The sequence below is a fragment of the Argopecten irradians genome, chromosome 3, assembly GCF_041381155.1.
Source record: "Argopecten irradians isolate NY chromosome 3, Ai_NY, whole genome shotgun sequence".
NCBI classification, from domain to species: domain Eukaryota; kingdom Metazoa; phylum Mollusca; class Bivalvia; order Pectinida; family Pectinidae; genus Argopecten; species Argopecten irradians.
This window is the reverse complement of record NC_091136.1, coordinates 61,149,104-61,169,461: the sequence shown is the minus strand read 5'-3', so window position 1 is coordinate 61,169,461 and position 20,358 is coordinate 61,149,104. Positions and strand designations below refer to the sequence as shown.

At 37.1% G+C, this 20,358-nt stretch overlaps 1 protein-coding gene across 1 annotated transcript in view; it reads left to right on the top strand.

Moving 5' to 3' along the window:
- Window positions 1-71: 71 nt before the first annotated feature.
- The window catches only part of LOC138319280 (uncharacterized), a 99,276-nt gene continuing 78,989 nt past the window's right edge, over window positions 72-20,358 (top strand). The window contains exons 1-12 of the mRNA XM_069262324.1: window positions 72-415; window positions 6,992-7,103; window positions 7,934-8,023; window positions 8,535-9,188; window positions 9,500-9,667; window positions 11,095-11,183; window positions 12,489-12,670; window positions 12,924-14,243; window positions 17,676-17,896; window positions 18,198-19,123; window positions 19,357-19,463; window positions 19,991-20,090. Of these exons, the coding sequence (XP_069118425.1) occupies window positions 201-415; window positions 6,992-7,103; window positions 7,934-8,023; window positions 8,535-9,188; window positions 9,500-9,667; window positions 11,095-11,183; window positions 12,489-12,670; window positions 12,924-14,243; window positions 17,676-17,896; window positions 18,198-19,123; window positions 19,357-19,463; window positions 19,991-20,090 (4,184 nt within the window). The 5' untranslated portion in view covers window positions 72-200. The remainder of the gene's footprint in view (window positions 416-6,991; window positions 7,104-7,933; window positions 8,024-8,534; window positions 9,189-9,499; window positions 9,668-11,094; window positions 11,184-12,488; window positions 12,671-12,923; window positions 14,244-17,675; window positions 17,897-18,197; window positions 19,124-19,356; window positions 19,464-19,990; window positions 20,091-20,358) is intronic.

Genomic DNA, 20,358 nt, shown 5'->3' with positions numbered 1-20,358 from the left:
CGGAAATAAGATCACGTTTATTTCAACACAATCAAAAACTACAATCACCACTTCACAGTTCAAAGGTCAACTTCTCATGTGACCAAACAAGATGGCGACATCCATCATAACAAACACTGAACTTTTTACCTTGAATGGCAGTTTTTAAATATGCCGTTATCTTCAAAACGTTCTAAACGTGTCTGTTATTGTGATGCACGATGGAAGGAGTCGAAAACATTGAATTGTTTCCGTACAAAGAAGAACGTCGATATTCTGTCAAAAGGTTGTTTCGATATTTCTGCAACAACTTGAACCTGGGTCAGTGGGAGGTTGCTCGAACCTGTCTTCACCAATTGCACCATGAGAGTAAACTCATCGGAAGAAACATAAGGGAAATTCTTCGAGATATCATAGAAAATCCTTACCATAGAAGGTGTGTATAATTTTGATGAACGAAAACCAAAACACCATCAACCACAACAGTTATCAATCAATCATCAATGTAATCAATGTAAGTCATCATCATCTTCATCAATCGAATACACAATTGCTACATGAACATGATGATGGAAGTACTCAATGATCGTTAAATGATCATAATAATAAAACACCACAAAGCACCAAACTATGAAAAAAATACTCTATAAAATGACTGAAGGCAAGGCCTTAAAGGGCGCAGCCAGATGTTTTAATATGAATCATGCAAGGCATAGGAAGAGCGAATCTCTACTTGTTGATTTTTTTTTCTATTTCAGTTAAAAGACATAATTTAGAAATAAAAGGACACACTTTAAAATATAGAAGTATATGATGTAATAATTGTCTAGCCTAAACTCAAAGAAATTAACTCAAATATTCGGATTTCTCTTGTCCATTCAAGGCCTTGAGTGCTGCGTATGCTAGTGTTTCCCACAGCCCCGATTAGCATGGCGCTGCGTTGCGCCCTTTTTACCTGACGCCATGTCCCTATAACCTAACGCCCTGCCCTGTTTGTCCCCAGTACATTTTTACTGTACTACCAAAATACCAGGCAGTCGCTTGATAATTAAGTAAACGAAAGAGATGTGACCACTCCCTGACCCCCTGATCAACACCCCAGTGGCCTTAATTAGCAGCCTTGGGCTATTTCCACCTTGGCTTGTGGTGTCACTTTCACGTCTGTGTATTACGTAAGCTGAAGTCAAGCAGCCAATCGGCAGCCTAGAAAACAATCAGCTGGCCTTTCATTAAGTTTTATGACTACAGCTAGTAAGCATTACTACAAAAACAAATACTGCTTACAACTGTAAATGATTTACTCACGTTTTTAATGTTAAACAGGCCTATCTATATCTGATGGATGTCACAAGCTTTGCAATCATAATGGTCCCCATTTTGGGTGTATTGTAATTCTAGGTTTACACTATGTTCCCGTCGGCCACGGCAGCACCGTTTCAGGCCACCGTGGACAAAACTGTCAAAAATATGCCACGGCAGTCACGGTACAGACGGTGAACGCAACAGGACGTAATAAAACGGTATTGACGTAACAAAACGTAACAGTGCGTACGAGACCGTAACAAAACTTCCAGGCGATCCGTGGTGGAACGGGCAGCAAGCACGTTCCCCGGAATTTCATGGTGATTTCAAGTTTTGTGACGGTCTGTTGCGTTTTCCCACGTTTTATCACGGTTGATGCCGATTGGCTGCACGTTTTGTGCCGTTTTGTCCAGGTTCGTCAAGGTTTTGACGGCAAGCCAAGGTGGATGATAGACGTTTTGATGCGTTCTGTCAAGGCACATCACGGCTTGTAGCAGTTGAAAGCCCGCCGTGATACGGCATGTTACGTCTTATTACGGTCTTACGTTGCAAGCAATATATGATGGAGTATCATTGCCTGGCCTGGTACATGTACATATTTGTTACCTCATGGAATTATTTGTATTAATAAATAGAAATAGTCATTATCAAACACATTTAAACCATCAAATTATTCCAAAGCTAAGTGAGATTAAGTGGGAACCATTACAGAAAAAAATATTTGCGTAGAAACACTTGGCTATAATAATTATATATTTATACCAAATACAGTTAAGATTTTATTTTCTTTTAACACATTTTGTAATTAAAACGTGTTTAAAATGCCATTTTCGGCATTAGATATTGTTTCATTTGCTACGAAAAAAGCCGGCATCAGACTTTCATCCCTAGTATGCCTCGGCGGACCGTGAAAAACGTATTGGAGCTTGATCAAAATGTGTAAAACGTAGCAGACCTCATCAGATCGTAACATGCCTAGAGAGAACGTAGTGGTATCCTTGATAAACTGGCTAAAACCGTAGTGTACCTTCAACCTCCGGGAACAGCACTTTCCCCTATATCCACGGTCCACCACGTAATCTGTAAAAGACCGTGGCAAAACTTCACAAGACCTAGCTCAACTTGAATACAGAGACAAAAAATAGCCAAAATTCCACTGCGCACCACGTTTCGGGCAAACAGGGCTACCGTGGTCGCCGGGAACAAAGTGTAAACCTAGCATAATAGAGGATCCGGTTTTCAGAAATTTACTAACATTCACGTTTTTAAAAATAAAAACAACATTATTTTTATCTCCTGCCCAACAAAGTTGGCGGGGGATATACAAATGGGTTCCTTCCGTCCATCTGTCTGTCCGTCTGTCCGTCCGTACGAATGGTTTCCGGAGCATAACTCTAAAACCAGTAGAGGTATATCCACGAAACTTCATACACACATTGGTCTTATGGTTTAGTAGTGCCTTTTGCTATTTTCAGGTTTTCATTTTTTGCATTTTTTCCGTAACCATGGAAACATTGCTGAAAATATCATATTTTTGTACCAGGTTCGTTTCCGGAGCATAACTCTAAAACCAGAAGAGATATTTCCACGAAACTTCATAGACACATTGGTCTTATGGTCTAATGGTGCCTTTTGCTATTTTAAGGTTTTCACTTTTTGTACTTTTTTCTGTAACCATGGAAACATTGCTGAAAATGGCAGATTTTTGTGTAAGAGTCGCTTCCGGAGCACAACTCTAGAACCAGCAGAGATATTTCCATGAAACTTCATAGACACATTGTTCTTATGGTCTAGTAGTGCCTTTTGCTATTTTTAGGTTTTCATTTTATGCACTTTTTCCGTAACCATGGAAACATTGCTGAAAATATCATATTTTTGTACCAGGTTTGTTTCCGCAGCATAACTGGAAAACCGGTTGAAATATATGCACAGAACTCCATAGGCACATTAGTCTTATGGTCTAGTAGTGCCTTTTGCTATTTTAAGGTTTTCACTTTTTGTACTTTTTTCTGTAACCATGGAAACATTGCTGAAAATGGCAGATTTTTGTTTAAGAATCGTTTCCGGAGCACAACTCTAAAACCAGCAGAGATATTTCCATGAAACTTCATAGACACATTGTTCTTATGGTCTAGTAGTGCCTTTTGCTATTTTTAGGTTTTCATTTTTTGCACTTTTTCCGTAACCATGGAAACATTGCTGAAAATATCATATTTTTGTACCAGGTTCGTTTCCGGAGCATAACTCTAAAACCAGAAGAGATATTTCCACGAAACTTCATAGACACATTGGTCTTATGGTCTAGTAGTGCCTTTTGCTATTTTAAGGTTTTCACTTTTTGTACTTTTTTCTGTAACCATGGAAACATTGCTGAAAATGGCAGATTTTTGTGTAAGAGTCGCTGAGCTCCGGAGCACAACTCTTGAAACTTCATAGACACATTGTTCTTATGGTCTAGTAGTGCCTTTTGCTATTTTTAGGTTTTCATTTTATGCACTTTTTCCGTAACCATGGAAACATTGCTGAAAATATCATATTTTTGTACCAGGTTTGTTTCCGCAGCATAACTGGAAAACCGGTTGAAATATATGCACAGAACTCCATAGGCACATTAGTCTTATGGTCTAGTAGTGCCTTTTGCTATTTTAAGGCTTTCACTTTTTGTACTTTTTTCTGTAACCATGGAAACATTGCTGAAAATGGCAGATTTTTGTTTAAGAATCGTTTCCGGAGCACAACTCTAAAACCAGCAGAGATATTTCCATGAAACTTCATAGACACATTGTTCTCATGGTCTAGTAGTGCCTTTTGCTATTTTTAGGTTTTCACTTTTTGTGCTTTTTTCTGTAACCATAGAAACATTGCTGAAAATGTCATTTTTTTGTAGCAGGTTCATTTCCGGAGCATAACTCTAAAACCAGCAGAGGTCTTTCCATGAAACTTCATAGACACATTCTTTTCAGGCCCTTTATGACACTGTCATTGTACTAGTTATAAACAGGTAAATAGTTTTTCACCTATATGCTTCGCATTCATAAAACTATTCACCTTGCTTATCTGCCCTTACCAGAAAAGAAAGAAAAACATTTGGATTATATTCGTGGCAGTGTTATTTGGTGGATGAAAGAAATACGAATTTAAAACTGCGGTCAAATTTGATATGTATCTTAAGACATTAGACAACACAGACCTTGAATTTAATACTGCGTGGAGTAAAATATTAAAAAAAAAACAGGAAAATTATCGCCAACAAATGTCAAGGCTGTATACCTGATTCAACAATTGCAGCCCCGCTCTACTTGAACTATACTCCATCTTTCTTTAGCTCAACTTCCTTTTTCCTGTTTTTTTTTCCGTATACATAAGTCTCCACAATCAAACTTACTTCAGCTTTGATATCTCCATTGGCGGGGGATCTGAATGACTATGTCCTTGTTAAGAATTTCGATGGGAATTTATTTTTAGAAAAAATATATTAATAAAAATAAAATTATTAATAACAAATTAATTAAAATAAATAAAATAAAAAAATAAATCAACTTTTTTCTCTCTCAGATTAAATTACATTTTGAATACTACTGTAACAATTAATTATATCTGTATTTTCTTAATTTAGTGCTTGTAAATTTAAGGACATTATTTTAATAAATTATCCATCATTATGAAACATGTTATCTTATTTAATTCAATACAGTATTTTTTAATATTTCAACAGAGAAAGAAAGAAAGATAAAGGTAGTTGGATTGAAATAAAGGCATAAATTTTTTAATAAAAATAAATGAAATTTAGATCTTTCTTGTGAATCAATTATAGTCATGATCATATGATCGGCAGATGACAATTTCCAAAATCATTTTTTTACTCAGAATAATTAAATATGTGGCGAAAATAGGCCTTACCGCTATGTCATGTGTAACACATGTGCTTCGCTGTATGTGTGTTGTTATTGTTAATGTTAGGCAGACGCTTCATTGTCGGGGCAGTATACAGTGTAAGCGTTTTGGTGACTTTAATGTAGCGAACACCTCTAATACGTTAATTAAACCCGCGGAGTTCCGAGATAATTACGATGATTGCCGCTAGGGGCGCTGCTTTCTCTCGCAGTATAAAAGGGAGCGAGCTGGCGGATTGTTCACCTTTTGGTCCTGAACGTCGAGCTGTGAACATTGACAAGGTAGTAGGTAGTGGCACTGAAAGATAGAAGTGGCTGAATAAGTCTTGCCTTGATCAGTGTCATACCGAGCGACAGGACCAGTAGTCGTATTGTATAGCTGTTGAGGTTAGAGCTTTGCAGCTCTTAGCTATACGTAGGGTGGTACACACATATCGACTACAGGTCGCGAGTTACTCGCGACATCAGCTCACGACCACTAGCTAGGTAGTCGTGAGTAGGGTCACGACATAGGTAGTTGTGAGTAGGGTCATGACATAGGTAGTCTTGAGTAGGGCTGGTAACAGCTAGCTGTGTTAGTGTTGGCGACACGCTCGCAGTCAGCGAGCTACGAGCTAACAGTGTGTCGGTGTACACGTTTAACGACAGGCAGTCGTTATAGTGTTGATGTGAAGGGCCATGATCAGCACTGAGTGTGTTGCGCTCTATTGTTATATATAGGAGTTGTCTCCCTTCATCTAGTTCATTGTAGTACAGGGAGGTACTCTGTCATATGGTGCTTATAACGTGTATTGTACATAGCACATTGACTAGTGTTACTGGTTGTAACCTAGCTTATCTGTATATATTGGCTGCTGCAGTATAGTTTGTAAATCCTAATAGGGACCCAAGTATATCTTGGTAACAACCCCCGCTGGTACGTTACAAATATATGTCCTGTTTAAAGCATTTGAATGATATTAAGTTGAACCAGAATTAAATAAACAATAAGACAATTTTAAAGATTTTCCCTTGTATTGGAAGTCTTCGATATAACATTTATGCCCCCCTGATGGATATTTATCGCAGTCAAAGCCCAGCACCATGCCCTTTTTTTTCCTGTGGGAAACACTACATGCGAATCCTATGATTTTGCGCCATTTGTTGACGTTATGTGACGTCATGATTCCTTGTACTCATCTTCGCCTTGGTGGATATTTTGACTGCATTCTATAGCTTTTAATTTCAAATTGTTATTATAATTATTTAAAAAACAATAAAAAATGTTAAACTAACCCTGTTATGCATTTGCATTAGTTAAATATATATATTTACTGGGGAGAGCAGTACCGGAGCAACGCACAACCTCCCCATATGTATGAAAAAATGGCGGCCGCAAACTGAAGCTGTCAATGTGTATGATTGAATTTTGAAGATAGTGTTTTTTCTTATATTTTTGTGTATCTGTTACCTTAGATGTGCTTCACATTTCGTGCCCTTCGCCCTTATTGATTATACTTAAAATTCCAGTGAAATTGACGTGCAACAATGTTGACATGTGGATAATTAGACTTCAGATTAAATTGCCAAGGCAAAAACTATCAACCTCATCTACAGTTTGGAAAACATCCTTTATTTGTAATCAAAGGATGTGCTTCTTTAATGACCAACATAATGAATAAAATGCATGTAAAAACATTGCAAAAGTGATTTTCTAAAATATGGATTGTTTTAATAATCATCTTTCAACTATTACAATCATCTACAAATTAAAACATGAAAAGCAGATTAGATACATGTGTGTTGTAGCATATTAATAATTCTTTTGTTATTTCCAGTCACTGTATTGGCCAAGACTTCCAGATCTCATCTCCTCAGCAGTTGTCCTGGCTCGCTCTCCAGGAGTACACAAAATTCAGTAATAACTGCTCAGATGATAGCAATATATATGTAAGCAGTCGGTCACCTTAATAGCGACAACAAACGATAACAATATAAGGGAGGGATCTTGAGTCAAACAACGTCCATGTTCGTAGAGTCTCGAAGTTTACTTGTATATTGAGTATTTCCGAGAGTTCTATAATAATGTTTACACAACAATGACTTAGACAAACACAAACGAGACCCTGTACACACGTGTGTACATGTGTGTGACAGTCAACGATCTGGTTGTAAACCTGACCAGCCGCCGATCTCATAGAACTCAAACAGCTATAATGTCTTCATTTTTTCCCCAAACTAAATGAAATTTTGCACATAGATGCATTATAGTATGAAAAATAACAAATCTTCTGTTGTCGTTAGTTTTTAAAAATATTTTCGATGTTACGATGTGTTGTCGGTATGCCGTCACGGCACACCTCTGTCACTTGATCTATCGTTGGCCAGCAGCCGATTTCAGAATATTTAAATTGCTTTAATTACTCCATTTTTGCACCAATCTTCATTAAACTTGGAAGAAATATTTATTATGATGTACTGAACAACATATCCTGTGTTGTTACTAACTTTTCCTCGTATCTAACGTGTTATCGTTTGTTGTCACTTGTTGTCGTTTGTTGTCGTTATTAAGGGAGACCCTAAGGAGTTTATACTCATTAGCTAGTTATAGGTTCCAGTTTGAATTTTCCTGATAAAAAGTAAAACAAAATGATGTAAACTAGAAGGATTCTTAATAAAGTGTGATAATATTGATTTTCACATTATAAAAAAAAATCCAGAATGATTTCAAGTATGTGCATGATAAATTATAATTTATCTGGGTTTTTTTTCACTTACAGACAGGAAATAGTGAAATATTACAGAAAGACACCGAGTTCCAACTGTTGCTTTTGGAAGCTTGTCATAATGTGTCCGAGTGTGTCATCAGGGTAGGTAACCCTCCTAAAGTAGGTCAAGATGACATAGATTAAATGGGAACAAATCTGTCTCAGTAATTGGAATAGAGCGAACGTTCCTGTATCATGATATGTTCATCAGCAATTTTGTTTTGCCAACAATTAAGGGACGCTAGGTTTTGCATGCTGGAATTAAGAATTTTTTTCAAAAAAATTATTTAACCTGATTTCAATTGTCACTATTTGGTTAAAATTAAAAAATGGAAACATTTCAATGCTATTGTTTATCTATATTCATTTCTGATTTATGAATGAATTTTTAGTTTTTGTTTTAAACATTTATACCTTGAATGGCATGGAGCAATACTGATAATCCATGTACATGGAATTTATCAAAGCTATAGGATTCCTAATTGAACTGATTTTAACAGCTAAATAAATGACATCTTAATCTGTACTTCTATATGCCATTCAAAAAATCTTAATAAATGAGTGGGATTATTGTGGATTTTAAATGCTTTCATATTAATTTGCTTCTTGGCAGGATTTATACAGCTATCACAAATGTATCACTGAAGCCTCCTTGACAGATGGAAGCAAATCTGCTTCAGTTACCCTCTCATCAGATCTCCAAGAATTTCTCCAAAGCAAGCTGCTAGAACAACCTATTTTGGGGCACGCTGTTATACAAGCAATCTTAGCTGAGAAGAAGTATACCTTTTTAAAGAAAAATAATGAAATTCTGCACAACATTTACTTACATGTAATTAATAAGATTCTGGATAGGTACTCCAATTTCAGGGAGGATATTTCAGTATCAAGAGAAGCTAAACTACAGATCGTGTATGAACTTTTAGCATTGTATGATCCAGAACCGTATCAGAATTATGTTGCATTGAGGGAACTCTTCATAAGATTTCTGGAACTATCTGCATGTGATGACAGTGCGTTGAGCAGAAAAAGGCTGGTGTCCTCCATGATGGGGAAAACAAATACCTATCTGGTCGAAGAATTCTGTAAATTGGAATGTGAGCTGGAAAACAAATGTGTCCCTACTGGCAACTACAAAGACATCAGTCTCGATGAAAATGACAAACAATTCATTCATTGGATAAAAAACTCTGATGTCAAAATACGCTTACATTGGTTACTTGTTCTTTGTTTAAAAAGACAGGAACATTTTCTGAAGACCACAATAGTAAGTAACCATTCTGTGTTCATATGGTACAAAGTATGTTGGTAGATAGTTTACGATTGTCACAATAAAGTAACAATTATTCTGATGTGTAGAACATTAAGTTAGATATCATACTGGTCATGTATCTGAGGAAAGCTTTGGAAAATTATAATAAATTGCAACAATTATCGATAAACCATACAATCAATATACTATACATATTCAGTTATCATAAGTGACTTTGCATGAAATCATATAGCTTAGCCTTCACTTATGGATGTGTCAAATCATTATTTCCTCTTGAAAATGTTCTGATTTTCCTCTCTTTTAAGGACATTGCCATTGCATTGATAAAGAACAGTTTATTTAGTGAGCTGACAGAATTATTGAGACCAGAAGAGTTATGGCCCCTGAAACCACTTCTACTGCTGCATGGCTGGTCTTTCTGTAAATCTTGCACACAGGCCAAAATACTTCTGGATACTTTGTGGGATGACTGCGTAAGTAACACCACAAACAGGGACCTAATTTTATCCTTGATGTCTTAATAAATGTATATCACATACTCATCTAAAATCTTAAGATGTCAATATTGTATTTAAAAGTACGGATCACACCTGATATTATTACAGATGTAGCTTTATTAAACTGCCTCCAGTAATAAAGCCATGGATTAGTCTTACTCTGATGCTCAAACTACTGTTAATGATTAAATCACTACTTAATGATAATTTATCGCACCTCGGACAGAAATGTCCCCAAATGCTTGACGGAGAGCCGTCACGTGGTGACCCCCTATCACTTTATAGGGGGTCAGTAAATTTTATTATGGTGCAATATGGCGGCTCTCGCCCTCGCTTCAAAATTTAAACACATTATCTTCAACTAAATATACCACTTCATTACAGTAAAACTATATATTAATGATTAATTTTTGTGTAAAAATAACTTCAATCATTTTAATACTTCAAATTACATGAAATACATTTTTTAAATACGAGTTGCTTCCCCTACGCCAGTTTGAAAGTTGATGACGCGGCGAAAGTCAAACGTAACAATTCAAGCGTTTTCTAGACTGTGATTATAAACAAATGAAGGTGTTCGTACCTACAGATCAATCTTCACTCTACAATCAATTTATCGGCATAACCTTTAAGTGATTATCTCAGCGAAAATGCACAGATGATCAAGGAGATTGTGCTTAAAATGTTAGATGGATGTTTGTATCACTCTTGTTTGTGATGCTTTCAATATAAAGACGGTCTGGTGTCGTATTGAGGTAGGCCTACTGTTGGAATGTCGAAATTATTGTTGATTTATGAATTATTCATTATTCTTCTGCAGGTTCCTTATACAGTATATTTGAAAATTCTTGAAAGAAATACACAGATAAATATGTAACCTAGGCCAATTATTTTAAAAGTGCCGATTGTTTGTTATCATTCGCGCCAGTATGATTTAAGTTTGATTTCAGATTCTTGACCAAACAGATAGGAAACAAAGAATTAATGAATCAAATAAATGGTCCTCGATGCGATAAATTCGTTATATAGTCAGTTACTGACCCCCTATAAAGGCATAGAGGGTCAGTAAGAAGTATAGGAGGCTCGGGCTACGCCCTTGCCCCCTATAAATCTTACTGACCCTCTATGCCTTTAAAGGGGGTCAGTAACTGACTATATAACTAATAATGTATACTGAAAATAAATGTAAAGGAACTTAGTAAGTAAATGCTGGTTAGTACAAAATGTATCCACCTGAGAGTGTAATACTTTTTAGTTTATATTTAATTATTCATTCACCTGTGATTTATTTGTTGGATCAAATGGCTAGTGATTTGATTATAGTGACCTACATCTCCTGCCATTAGTAAATCCAGGCAATAGTCTGGTATCTGATAGGTTAATGATGTACATTATTTCTGTAGGTTCAGTTCCAGCATCCAGCATTAGAGGCGGGTTGCAGCAAGCTTTCCTATCAGATTGACCTTATACAATGGTGTCTTGACCGTACAAAGTAAGTCAAATTATTAGTTCACCATCATCTGACAGATGGTAGGCTATTCAAATGGCCTTTTTTCCGTGGCCCTCCGTCCGTCTGTCCTTTTCGCCTGTTAACAATTCTTGTTACTGCTATTTCTCAGGAACTACTGAAGGGATCTGTCTCAAAATTCATATGTAGGTTCCCCTAGGGGTACGTCTTGTTGTGCATATTGCATTTTGGGACCAATCAGTCAGCAAGATGGCCGACAGGACGCCATCTTGGAATTTGACAATTGAATTTTTTTACCACTGTTTCTCAGAAAGTACTAAAGGTATTTGTCTCAAATTTCATGTGCAGGTTCCCCTAGGTGTCTAGTTGTGCATATTGCATTTTGGGACCGATCGGTGTACAAGATCGCCGTCAGGATGCCATGTTGGATTTTGACAATTGAAGTTTGTTACAGCTGTTTCTCAGAAAGTACTGAAGGGATTTGTCTCAAATTTCATGTGCAGTTTCCCCTAGGGGTCTTGTTGTACATATTGCATTTTGGGACTGATCGGTCCACAAGATGGCCGTCATCTTGGAATTTGACAATTGAAGTTTGTTACCGCTATTTCTCAGAAAGTACTGAAGGGATTTGTCTCCAATTTCATGTACAGGTTCTCCTAGAGGTCTAATTGTGCATATTGCATTTTAGGACCGATCCATCAACAACTTTCCTCTTCATACTTTCATGCCCCCCCCTTCTCTACTGCCCTGTTTCCTCATATGCTAAGCCATTTTTCCTTGCACTTCACATCCATCCATCTTTTTTTCCATTCCCATTCCAACTTTCCCATCCAGGTCTCCCGTACCAATATTGTTTTACACCCCTCCCTTTCCACCCCAGTCTGTATCACTTCTATACTCTCCATTGGCAGCATCCCTCCCCTCCCAGCGCCCCCTGTAAAACTCCGCAGCTTCCATCTCCACTATCCTCTTTAGCCCTTTATACCTTCCACAACCTTCCTTCCTTTCCCAGCTTCCATCTCCACTATCCTCTTTAGCCCTTTATACCTTCCACAACCTTCCTTCCTTTCCCAACTTTCACCAAAATAGTCCTTCCCAAGGATCCCTCTTCTTACTTATCTCATTTCCTCTCCTAATCATTCTTTCTTCCTTTGCCCTCTTCCCTCTCATGACCTAAACCGCCTTCCTTATGGCCTCAACCTCCCTTGCTTCTCCAGCTTTCTCTTCCTCAACAGCTTTCTCCTCCACCAAACCATTCCTTTCCCACCTCCCTCCTTATTCTCATCAATAATTTAGTTTATATGTTTACTAGTACTTATTTTTGTACAGACCCCTACTTAAAGAGAATGAAGATGGACTTCCAAATCACCAGAAGCGTGCAGCTGACATGTTCCTTGGTTTAGAAACACACTCTGTGCTGTTTGTTCTCCATCAGTCTACCAGGATCTGTTCTCTAGATCAAGACGAAGTCTTCCAGCTCCTTCAGAAGAGCCCTCTACAAGAGGAAACAGGTAAGAAATGGCAGTCAAGTTTTGAATCTCAGAATGGGTCTTACTTAATTATTGAAGCTGAGATAGTGTGTTGAAACATCTGTGTCAATTTTAAATAAAATATGTTGTATGTAATATACATATATTAGTTTTGTCGTACGCAAATTATACAAAAAGTTATAGCATAATGATACCACATTTGGAGGTAAAGTATGTAGTAAAATCTATGAAGTGATCTTCCTCACAATGAGTTACATATTACTGTCTGTTGTAGGAACTAAATCCAAAAAGAAGGTGAAGTCTGTCAGGTTCGCCTCAAAAGAAGATGACTCCTTGAAGTGTGAGAATGTGCCTGATATTCACATAGAGAGGTGGAGAGATATGAGTATATACAGTGGGTTTTGTGTAGTGAGAAATGTAATGGAAGCCATCTACTTCTGTGCTGAGCACCCAGACAGTCACCTAATCAACCCAATACAGCCATCCAACCAAAGGTTATACAGTAACATACCAGCTGACGATCCTAAAAATAGGGGTCACAGTAGCAACAAAAAAACCAGTGTAAACTTCCAAACTGTTTACACCAAAAATGTCACAGAAAAATTCAACAAGGCTAGAAGTCTTCTTGCCCATCTGCAGCCATTAACATTTCGGTTAGAAGTTTTGGAAAATTTATTTTCGCTTTTGTTTGTCACTCATGAAGATATCCAAGAGAGTTCGTTGGTAGAGACAGACAGTGATGAGGCTGCGGACTATGATAGCAGTAGAAACAACACGTTAGACGAAGACTCGCAACCCTTCAGCCTCATTTCTGAGGAAAGTATGTCACCACTGCCGGAAGAAAAAAGCCCCCAATTTAAAATTTCTGAACTTGTTCATTCAGATCAACATTCCTCTCATGTTGGTAGTGCATATGATGAACCGTTCATAGAAAGAGCCAAACCTGTTCACATGACACCTAGTGCAGGGGCAAAGAAAGAAACAGAAAACAATAGCATCACCAGGGAATCAAAGAAACATGTAATGACAGAGAAAATTAAGAATGACATCAAAGCTAAAGTTCTACACAAGGCAGACATAGAGTTAGCCCAGAAAGCCTCTGAGAATGGTACTTGTAGTGCCCACAGTGTAGACAGTACATCAGGAGGAGCTAGGTTTGGCTTCCTTACCAATGAATACCTAGTCAGGGATATACTAGCTATGTTAAAAGACTGCCTTCTGGACCTAACTGCTGCTCGGTTTCAAGTGTTAGGAAAAGATCCAGAAAAAGAGAAAGTAGTTGGAAATGCAAGTACTGCAGAAGCAGAGGCTATTACAGACATACGACTGGAACAACCTCTTAGACAAATGGTTCAGTCCAGCATTGATTCTACCATCATAAAGAAAAGGATTGCCCAGCTAACACAGTATGTGAGTGAAGCCCAGTGGCGGTACCAGTTGGTGTGTCACGAATGTATCCCAGTGTCTGTGGGGCAGGTCTTACTCGAGCCTGTCTCTGTCAACGACAACAAATGGGAGGATGATCATGGTATTGGTGGTCATATCATGGAAAGTCAGCTGGTCAACCGGCGACACACACCTACAGGGAGTACAGGTAAACACTACATACCTACATGGTATACAGGTAACGTGAACATACCCCATTTGGTACACGACCCCTTTTGGTACAAAATTTGGGTTTTCCCCTCTAAATTCCTAGTTACTGTGTTTTGTTATTTATACTATTGTGATATAAAAATACAAGTATAAAATGACAATTCAAGCTCAAATTTGACTTCGATCGTTTAGATTATATTCGTATACGCCTACATCGAAATGGACGAAAGGGTCGTAAATGTTAGCAGTGAGTGACGCAGAGCCATTCGACGGCTATTTTATGCTACATTGTTATCCGTTTTCATCAATAGTAAAGGCATTAAATTAATCTCTATAGCCCTAAAATATTTCGGATATCATTTCCATAACGATACCTCTTTTATTAGCGCAGATACGCCACTTTTCTGAGTATAACACCGCAATTCAAACATCCTACTTCGCCATTTTTGTTTTTACTACCAATGCGCATGCCTCAACGTTGATGACTAAAACGATCTACCAGGCCAGTTGCTCGGTTGGGGGTTTAATGATCCGGATTTATAGCAAGGATATGTATTATGTGTTGGTGTCACTTATTACATTTTTGTTTATTAATCACTAAGATTGTAAGATAACCTACACTATATGAATGTACTTTTGTCTTAAATCAAATGAGATAATCAAACAACATACCAGTGACATTTTCCCCAGACAATGGCATACAAATGTACTCAGTACAGATACATGTAACTTATATGTAAGCAATAACTCGGTAGGTTTTTTTTAAAGTGGTTCCTCAAAATTATAAAATGACTTAATCCAGATTTGCAGGCAAATACTATTTTATAGTCAATAGAGTTCACTACACAAAAACAGCATTAATAAACTGGATCAGTGTTGAGAATCACCATGGGGATTTAATGTCACATGCAGTCATGGAAAAAATATAACATTGAACTTACATGTACATCCTAGATCTTTCATTATATAGAAGACATTGCTCACAAATATTTCATTTATTCTCTCTCTCTATCTTTTCTGTTTACATGAAAAGGGTTGTTGTATTCTTGGATTAAAGTTGCAATGTTATAAAATATAATATATATATAATTCTTAAACACGTATGTCAAATTCTGCATGCTTGCAACATAAACAAAATAGAAAATTAGACATGAAAAATTATACCAGGTACAGAGCTATTGATCTTAACAATATCCAATCGTGGCTGGATTAGTGGGTATCTTTGTTCTATAGGGAACAAAATGCACTATGTACAGGTAAAAATACAATATTATTGCATTGACATGACCATTATGAGGACTTTTCTTAACTTATTTGTGGTCTTCCAGTAAAAATGGACAGGATATATCATTCCCAATTTTACCATTTTACAGATAAACTCAAAGGTAAAAATGATTTACATGTAGCTAAATAATTACATGTAATAAGTTAACAGAAGGAAAAAATTGACAGAGTTGTAAAAAAAATAAAACGGAAGAGCATATAAATACATTTTGTAATGTAATTTATAAAATTATCTTTAGATATCATACATAGATAATACATAAAAACATTTTTAATTACCCAATATACCTACATGTATCTATCTATGATTTTGTTTAATTTTTCATATAAATAATATTTATAAACAAGACATCAACCTCAAAATACAGTTGCATAACAAGATTTTTAGCAAGTATGTACTATTATGCATTAGCTGTGTATTGAGGGCTAATTGAAGTCTTGTCAAATTAAATACATGCACATTATTAAAGGTTATATATATTTTACATACAAACAGTTCTAAACAAGCTCTTTTTCACAATATGTAATGTACACTACATGGTACAATTAATAAAATGATCTTATAAAACAAGATACCATATCTTGTAATTATGTTCTATTTGTGTTATTTCTAATGCTTCATTTGTAGAATGGATAGATCTATATTAGAGGCCTATTTATAATATGGACTGTTTAGGCATGTTATATCAAATTTTATATATATGCAAATGAGCAGGTGCTTGTTTCATTTTGATAACATATTTTAAAAAGTTTGAAAAATTGGTATTTACCGGGAATATAGATTGCAGAATACTCTAAAAGAGGTTTGTTCTATTTTAAATCAATTTATATCAAGAAGTGTAGTTTATGTTCCTCATATTTTAATTGTAACATCAAACCGTCTTTCAATTTCACTGAAAAAATACGGGACTCGCCAGATTAGGTAGTGTTTTGAATGGCAGTATTTTTTGAATAATCGTCGGCAAATATCAGAGACAGTCATACAGAATAATGAATGAATACCATACCTTCAATCAAAGTGAATAAATTAAAATTTCAGCGCATCAATCAAGAATCTCAAAGCAAAATGTCCCGTGTACCAAAAGGGGTCCGCTCGCTGTATCAAAACCGGAAGTGACGTGAGGAATAAAACCGGTCTATTTTTAGCTTGCAGTTACGACAATATTTTTTTTTTAATGTGGACGTACACCCCAAAGGCAGTCCTTGTCAGAAACTGACAAACATTGAATTACAAGGAATGCATATTGAAAATATCGCAAAAAATATGTCAAATTTGTACCAAATGGGGTACAGTGACGTTAAATACTACACACCTACAGGGAGTACAGGTAAATACAACATACCTACAGAGAGTACAGGTAAACACTACACACCTGGGGTATATGGGTAAATACTACACACCTACAGGGAGTACAGGTAAATACAACATACTTACAGAGAGTACAGGTAAACACTACACACCTACAGGGTATATGGGTAATTACTACACACCTACAGGGAGTACAGGTACATCACACACCTACAGAGAGTACAGGTAAACACTACACACCTACAGAGAGTACAGGTAAACACTACACACCTACAGGGTATATGGGTAAATACTACACACCTACAGGGAGTACAGGTAAACACTACACACCTACAGGGAGTACAGGTACATCACACACCTATAGGGAGTACAGGTACATTACACACCTACAGAGAGTACAGGTACATTACACACCTACAGGGAGTACAGGTAAACACTACACACCTACAGGGAGTACAGGTAAACACTACACACCTACAGGGAGTACAGGTAAACACTACACACCTACAGATAGTACAAGTAAATATTACATACGTACAGGGAGTACACTGTACAGGTAAACACTACACACCTACAGGGAGTACAGGTAAATATTACATACGTACAGGGAGTACACTGTACAGGTAAACACTACACACCTACAGGGAGTACAGGTACATCACACACCTTTAGGTAATGATGAAATTAAAAGTTTAAAGTGGTTTTCAGCTAAAAAAAACTTCAGAATATAATCCATTAAATTTTAACACACTATTTGGTAACAACTTTTACTTGTTAGACGAGCCATGTGCATTACTCTCTTGATTTATTGTTTAGAAATGACATTTTTTATTCTAGGTAGCAGATCTAGTCCAAGTCAGGATTCTGAAATTCAAACAGACAGCGGATTTGAAGGTCAGCGGCGCAAACGAAGGTCACGTAGTCGGCATTCAAGTCGATTGAAAGGTTCTCGTCATTATCCTATAGGGATCATTCCTTTGATGCTGTCGTCCCCTGAATCCCTTCTCAACATGTGTATTTGTAAAGGCAACTATCCTCAGGCTTCGCAGGTTACAAAGGTATTACCACTCTACTGAATCATTATAATGTAGAGGATCCTTTACACCACCAGGTATAAAGTTCTCACTGCTTTCCAGATATCACAATTAACAACTGTTTTGCTTTAAATAACAATTTTTTTGTTTTTGCTCAATACAAATATATTATCTCTAAATAGTTAACATTTATTAAATGTAGGTAGGCGGAAGATCGGCCTCAAGAGTGGTTGACTTCCGCGTGAATCGGTAGGGTAAACATGTCTGCATTTAATGACTAAATCCTTTGTGATATATAAATAATTTGTGTCCTGGCTTGTTTCAGTTATTGAAGCTGGGTGACAGGCCAGAGGTTGCTGAAGTAACATTCTCACAGTCCTACAGTGAGGCTGTCAGAAAGCTTCATGGACTTAACATTGGGTCACACAAAAATACTCCCTCAAAAAACAACAAGCCCGGAAGATCCAATATGAAAGCTCTTGCCTCAGTTGCTGCTGCTGGTGTTGCCACGGTATCCATTAGCGGGGTAGCAGAAAAGCTTTTATCACAGCCAGATCTTCCTAGTGTTCCTAGTCCAAGAACCTGGGGGTCACTGCCAGCCAAGATGGAGTGGACATTCCAGAAGGAGAACTGTGAGGTAATGATACTGTTTGACCTGCTGTGCATAGGCTGTAGGACCTGGGAAATGTGTAACAACATGATAGACTCCATCAATGTACAGCTCAAGGGCAAAGCTGGCAGTTCAAGGTCAACAGTGGGTAGGACTGATGTTGGTGGTAAGGAACATGGGGAGGATGGTAAACGGTTGAGACAGAAGGAACTTGGTGACATGGTGCTTCTGTTTGAGAGGATTCTTCAGCTGGGAACAGGTGTGGACAACATGTCACCTTCAATGGGGCAGCAGGAGATATCCACTGCTCTGTATAAACATAGTATACAGACATTCCTTCAGACAGCCACCCTGCCTCTGTCCCCCGACCACTGTAAACTGTATGCACAGCTCACTTCAAATGTCAAGAACTGTCTGGGTAATGTAGAAACTGCATTCACTCTGGCCGAGAGGTCACCAACTGATGGTAGTCCGAGTAAGAAACGACGAGGGAGTGCAAGTAGTGTCAGCTCACAAGCATCTCCACGGAGACAGGAACCAGTATCACCGGAGCCCCAAGCTATACATGGAGCCATGAAACAGCTGATACAGGTTTTGGATAAGGCTCTGCCACTGGGAGGGCTGTGTCAGCTGTTCAACAAGTAAGGACTTTTATACATGTTTACAAACACTATTATTGTGGAATGAAAGCTGGATAAAATTAACATTTAATATGAATTAGGTAAATATTATTGTGATGAACTTATGTGCATTTCCTTTTATCTCGAAAGTGTATTGCATGCTAAAGAAAGTTAGTTTCCAGTGACATTTGATATATTTTGTGTGACTTTTCAGAGTAGGTTATTTATGTGCATTTTATTTGACTGATATATAGGGAGAAAGGCACAGATCCAAGGAAGAATCGTGATTACCTGTTACACCTGTATGAACACCTCAAACGACTAGCCTTTGTTGTAGCCGAGAACGAGGCCACTTCAAAAGGTGAAATCCATAGATAGATAAATAGTAGATGGTGAAACCTATTATCAGTAATTGGCATATACATATAGAGTCTAAATTAAACTACTAATCTATGATATTCTAACTCACTATACTCAAGGTTTACCACATGTCAACAACTGCAGTCTTAGATAATCTGAAAGATCATATTTAGTTCATTCTTCAAGAGGTACAATACTCCTTATGTAGAGTTCCATGTTCGATATGCATATGCAATAAGATTTTATCTCTGTATTTTAAACTGCACATAAACAATTGGATAACCTTTGAAAGTCAATACGTATATATTTCCTATATAGATTTGTCTGACTGATCTTCTGTTCAGTCATTTGTCTAATGAGTTATGACCCCTTCATACACACATTACCTAGGAAGTGATCTTTGTCATGTTAGGAAAGCCCAGGTTTATATACCCCATGATTAGCACTGTTTTGGTTACCTTGTGTCCTATTACTCACACTTCTAACATCTAGTTTATTAACTTTCTATTTATATTTTATTGATAAAAGATACTATGGTGATGCCTACAAATTACTTCAAAATGTTGGATCAGGGCCCAATCTACACACTCGGGAGACTGGTGTTTTCTAAAAGGATCCCACCCTCTAGGTATGGCATTTCCATTTCTTTTCCAATTCTAGATCTCTCTGAGGAAATTCTGTTTTTATATATGTCAGAGAGCAGACGAAGGAGAGTTAATCAATCAGTTCGTTCAAGTATACATACCATCAAATAGGGGAGTTAAATGCAGTTAATTATACTATGTATAATGTATCTGTTTCAGATATGAGAATTTGGTGGTGAATGGGAGTGTATAGTTGGTGGTGAATGGGAGTGTATAGTTGGTGGTGAATGGGAGTGTATAGTTGGTGGTGAA